At 32.0% G+C, this 5,448-nt stretch overlaps 1 protein-coding gene across 1 annotated transcript; it reads right to left on the reverse strand.

Moving 5' to 3' along the window:
* Window positions 1-723: 723 nt before the first annotated feature.
* Window positions 724-5,057, reverse strand: LOC111278368 (uncharacterized). The gene is made up of 9 exons (XM_089765116.1): window positions 4,824-5,057; window positions 4,590-4,741; window positions 3,585-3,769; window positions 2,963-3,247; window positions 2,526-2,584; window positions 2,374-2,410; window positions 2,220-2,291; window positions 1,752-2,079; window positions 724-1,381 (listed from the first exon to the last, which is right to left on the reverse strand). The coding sequence occupies exons 1-9, from the start codon at window positions 4,927-4,929 to the stop codon at window positions 1,001-1,003; spliced, it is 1,605 nt and encodes a 534-aa protein (XP_089621242.1). The 5' UTR covers window positions 4,930-5,057; the 3' UTR covers window positions 724-1,000.
* Window positions 5,058-5,448: the final 391 nt, after the last annotated feature.

Genomic DNA, 5,448 nt, shown 5'->3' on the forward strand with positions numbered 1-5,448 from the left:
AAAAAAAAATTTAACAAAAAATTTAATGTTTTATACTATTAAGGACCTAATTTCAATAAAATAAAACTTTATAATGTTAGATTCATGCAATAGAATATCATAAACTTATTTTTAGTTTTTAGTAAAGTTCGAAGATTTATTTAGATATTATCTCTAAATTTTTTATAGCAAGAAGTAAATTTTTCGACACATTAAAATTAGAAGTCAAAAATACCTTTTTTCTAACCTCTTTCAAAAGAAGAAAAGATTTTCAAATTTATTTGACTAGAAAATATTTGAATTTCATGTTTTTTTTTGTTCTAAATTTCAATATGAATATTTTTTAATAGGAATGAATTTATGTGAGAATTTTGATGTCAATAAAAATAGGTTCTTATTATTAGTTAGAATAGTTAGAAAGTGAGATGTCATTATGCATCTATATCTATCTATCTATATATATATATATATATATGTATGTATATATATATATATGTATGTATATATATATATACACCTATTTTCTCCTACCCTTTTTTTAATTATCAACATTCACTCACTTTCCTACTCTGCAGCCGTCTGCTGCTCATCCAGCAGGGTTCAAGTTTCCGAAGTTATAGTTTTATATCAACGTGTAGTTAATTTAGTTAAAGCCGTTAGTGTTGTAGGAATCTTAAAACTCATAAATAATGGATTTAAAATTTTTTTTGTTCATTTTTTGGATAAAATGAGTGTTAAAATTATGAAAAATGCTCCAAGAATCTAAGATTAATCATACATATGAACAAGACTTGCTCAGCATTAAATAAATGAAACATTCTATGTACCACATATTTGAACCTAAATGAGTCTAGTCTATCAACAGTTTTCTCCCATCCGAGGCAAGGCAATCAAGATCACATAAAGTTAAAGATGTGATTTTGGAATGTTGCAGATATATATCCCCTCTAACCCTTCATTTGTTCTTGCCACATTTCTGAGTTTTCAGCCTTGATGATGCGATCAATATCTGCTCAATTCTTTACAGTTTCCTCCCTCCAACAAGAGGAGACTCATCATAGCCCTTATTGATCCTCTTGGTATACTTCCGGTGCCGCCTTTCTCTAGCGTACAACACCCAAAAGATCAAAGAAAACATTATCGAACCTGTAGCAGTTACCAAACCAATATAGACCCATTGACTGTATTTCCTCAGCCCTGGACAATGATTCTCAGTAATGTCTTTGAAAGTGTCTCGGATCACCGTGCAGTCTACTACACTAGCAAGAAAGGGGCCGTAATTGTACAATCCGAAGCTTACGTTAACAGCAGAACTCATCTGGTTGTAAATATCAGGGGTCAGGCGGCCTGCTGTGTTGCAAATACCAGCTGCTGAAACTTGACATACATATTTCTTCCATTCCTGCATGTATAACATAATAATAAATCAAGTCAAAATTTGCACACTTTTGAACCTGGGGCTTTAGCTCAAATTGTTCACCCACTTTCCTTCGGAGGTAGGTTTTAGCAAGGGTGGGGATCGCAAATTCCCCTTCCCCAATTTCTCTTAGGCCTCAGCTTCCTATGTGCAAAAAAAATTGGATAGTTTTTGAAGCTGCAAAACAGCTAAAGCTTCTAGATTTTTATTTTCCTCTTTTTTATACATAAGAGGCCTTAGGAATACGACAAAGAGTTGCACATGCTAAAATTCGAATCCTATACCTATTGAATGTCAACTATTAACATGATTACAAAACCAACTGAGGTAAAATCCAGATTAGATTTTTATTTACCTCTGTTGCATTGCTTAAGGCTACTTGACCATCACCGCAGCCTTGTTGAGTGTTAGCATTGGTGTATGGGTCACAAATGACAGGTACTAATGGACCAGATTGATTGTGATAAAGAGGTACAGCTTGTGACGGTAGGGTATCGTTGTTGGCTACAAGGACAATGTATTGGTTCAGTATACCGTTTAATCCGGTGGCTACTGATCTGCTTGCGTCCAACACATTTTGGCCAAATTCTCTGTCCCAACAAGGGAGAAGCTCCTTCATTGCTGAATTGGCCATGGGGTTTTGGACCCATTCGTTCATTGCAACGCATGTATCTGCCACTACGCTGAATTATGGTGAAAATATGGTTAGATTTAACAGAAAATGGATACCTAAAATTCCTTCGGCAATTAATCCTAAAAACTTAGTAATAATTATTAGAATTAGGTTAAAATTTACCCTTGCATATGAATTGTTTAGACTTACTTGTGGAAAACGAGAAATATGCCACACAAGATGAATGTGAGTGTGATAATAATCCACCCAATGACTACGAATCTGCAATTGTAGAGTGTAAATTTTTAGTGAAAAGATGGAAAAAAAAAAAAAAAAAAAGCTATCATGTAGCAAAGTCACTTACAAATAAACACAAGATTGCATGCCAAGAATCGAAAATACTGCAAACCATTAACAACAACAAGAAGAAGAGCAAGAATGTGAGGAGATAGATTAATAATTGGTTTATTAAATAGGAATGATAACCATCTAGTTTGGGGGAATGAAAAGGCTTACAGAATCCGAGAAATACCAATAGGAGCAGAAAAACAGTAATAGTTATAAGAGCAATGTTCCTGCAAAGAAAGAGCAAAGCATTGACATTTTTTTATTATACAACGGCAAGCTATAGTTTAGGATAGGGAAAAGAATTGTAAATGTTAAGATTCGAACTTCAAAATTACTGGATGCCAATTTTATTGTATAAATTAATTGAGTCAAATTTTGAGTTTAAAGTATTGATTAAATATAACTTATTAATGAATTTAAAACTTAATTCAATTAGTTAATATGTTAAGATGATATTTAGTAGATTTGAATCTTAACACTTACAATCTCTATGTTTCTCTCAAGATTGCTACCTCTTTTAAAAAAAACCTATTAATGTACTAATTCTCTTGCCTGAACTGCATCCACAGCATAAAAATCATAACACAAAAATGCAATTGACATACACAGGGTTAAGATTGTGTTGCATGGAATCTGTAATGTGAGCTGATTTGACATGAGGAACGTTTCCAGTTGCATTGATTAGCGAGTTGACCTTGTCGATCTCGCTTATGAGATTAGGAGGTAGAAAATGTTGGTTCAAATCGATATTCTTGGCGGAGGAAAGATAATTGTATACGCTTATAAGATTATTGACGATACGTGTTCCTTGATTCACAATGTACTTTGTTGCACCATTTACGCTGCCCTGGAATCTTCCCACTCCAGTGTTCATTATAGCACATCCAATGCTGAAAATGAAAACAGGTAAGTTAGATCACGGTGCAAACTTGATAATTTAAAACACGAAATAATATCACAATATGAAAATGATATAAAAATATATATAATAGTGATACGGGTTAAAATTTTGATAAAAAAATTAATTTAACAAAAACAAAAAATATATATTTCATTTTTTATTATGACAGCAATTTTATATAAAATGCTACACCTACATATGCACAAATTGCCTGTCTATTTTACATGAGATGAGTACATGATTTTTAGATCTATCATGGAAACACATCCGAAAACGTAAACTATTTCTAAGCATAGAAATAAAGGGCAGAATATTGGAGGACTTACATTGCAGCAATGGTGAAAAGTATGAGAAAGATGAGAGAAAATGCATAAGCGAGTCGAGAATAACCATAGGGCTTTTTGCGGCGGCAGAAGCAGCAACAAATACAAGCACATAACAGAAATAGACCAAACAGCACGAACCAGACTAATGCAATGGCGGCGAAAAGAGCAGAACTATAAGCAACAGACTGCAAACACAATGGTGGAGCTGTACTTTTAATAACTCATCGTTGAAGTTTAGCAAATATCGCAAATGCAAGCATGAAACCGAGAACTAAAGCAATTTAGGGGACACAAGTTTAGAAATTGGCATTACTTTTGGTCCTGTAAAAGAAGGCATTTACTTTTACATATTCAATTTCAAATCTGCAATTGGATTAGATCTATAAGTTACTTTTAACTCAATGAAAATCATATTGACGAAATAAAGAATTTGAGTTCCAGTTTCCATTTAAATAGGAATCAATGAAAAAAGATTGCATTTTAGTTAATTCTATCAACACAAACCCTACCGTAGGTTACCATAAGAACCATTGGACTCCAAATTGACTGCTATTGATTTTTTTTAGTTAATTTATGTTTAAATTATGGAAATTTTCTGCCATTTTTATCTGCTCCAGACAACCGATCGAATTGAATACAATTAGATTCCTTTACTATAATAATTTCTTATTGCCAACAATTGAAACAAGTTCAGTTGAATTTCTTAAACCGTCCTCCAATTTTTTTTGAAAGAAAACTTTCTTGGGATTTATGGTTTCAGATACTAAAAAAGAAAAACAAAGTTTTGGGGATGGAATATTTCTGATGAAAATTTAGCTTCAGATACTTAACTGGGCTTGTAATTGGTTAGATATTAAACTTTCTAAACCATTTCAGATGAGACATTGCAGAAACTCGTGATTAAAGAACAAATAACATCTTTTATCTACCATAAAGTTCCACGAAAAATAATAATGAAAAAGATAAAGAGGCAAGAAATCAAGCAATGGGGCATAGAAATCTTACAGCCTGGTAATGTATGTTAGTAATATTCCATCCACCTGTATAATAATTAAAATGGTCTAGAGGATCCTTCCTATATGTCTCTTTCTCAGCTAATATGAAACTTCTATTTCCTGGTCTACCTTCATCCAATTTTTCCTTCAACCCCATAATTCCTGAAAGAGAAAAAATAAAAAAAGACACAAAATTAACGTTCTTGATGATCAGAAACAACAGCAATCATACCTGGAGAATTACCATGGGATGGCAGATCAACATTCTCATTCTGTCCATGAGAAAGTGAACAGAAGGTTGATAAAATGAGAAACAGAAAAAATAGCTTCAATTTCATAGGCATATTCATTATTCTTTCATGCAATTTTTTTTTTCCTTTTGCAATCTCTGGGTTTGATCTTCCCCTTCTGAATCAAAGGGTTTAGGCATGTATAGAAATCTATGGCTTTTCAAACTGTTAAATTAAATGTTTGTTTCGGGTGTGCATTTTCCAAAAACACGTATTTGCTTTTTTTTGCACGTCTATATTTGTCTTCAAATTGTTATTATCAGTTGTATTAGTAGCTTTTTGGGCATCTTATAATTGCTATAAAAGCAGCATATTTTAACTATTTGATCAAATTATCCAATTAAAGGAATTTATTTAATGGAAAATTATCAAAACAAAATTAACTAAACTGATTTGATCAAATTCAATGACATAGATCAATCAAATTGGTTTAAATGGACATATGCTCACCTTATCTATAAGGTCTACTTACATATAATTCTATGTGGATAACTTATATTATTAACACGTAGGATAATTCTAAATAATTTTACTTAATCAATTATTTAAATTTTAAAAATTTTAAAGTTTCAAAAATTA

The sequence above is a fragment of the Durio zibethinus genome, chromosome 8 (genome assembly GCF_047325235.1).
Source record: "Durio zibethinus cultivar Kanyao isolate XHJ-2024 chromosome 8, ASM4732523v1, whole genome shotgun sequence".
Taxonomy (NCBI): domain Eukaryota; kingdom Viridiplantae; phylum Streptophyta; class Magnoliopsida; order Malvales; family Malvaceae; genus Durio; species Durio zibethinus.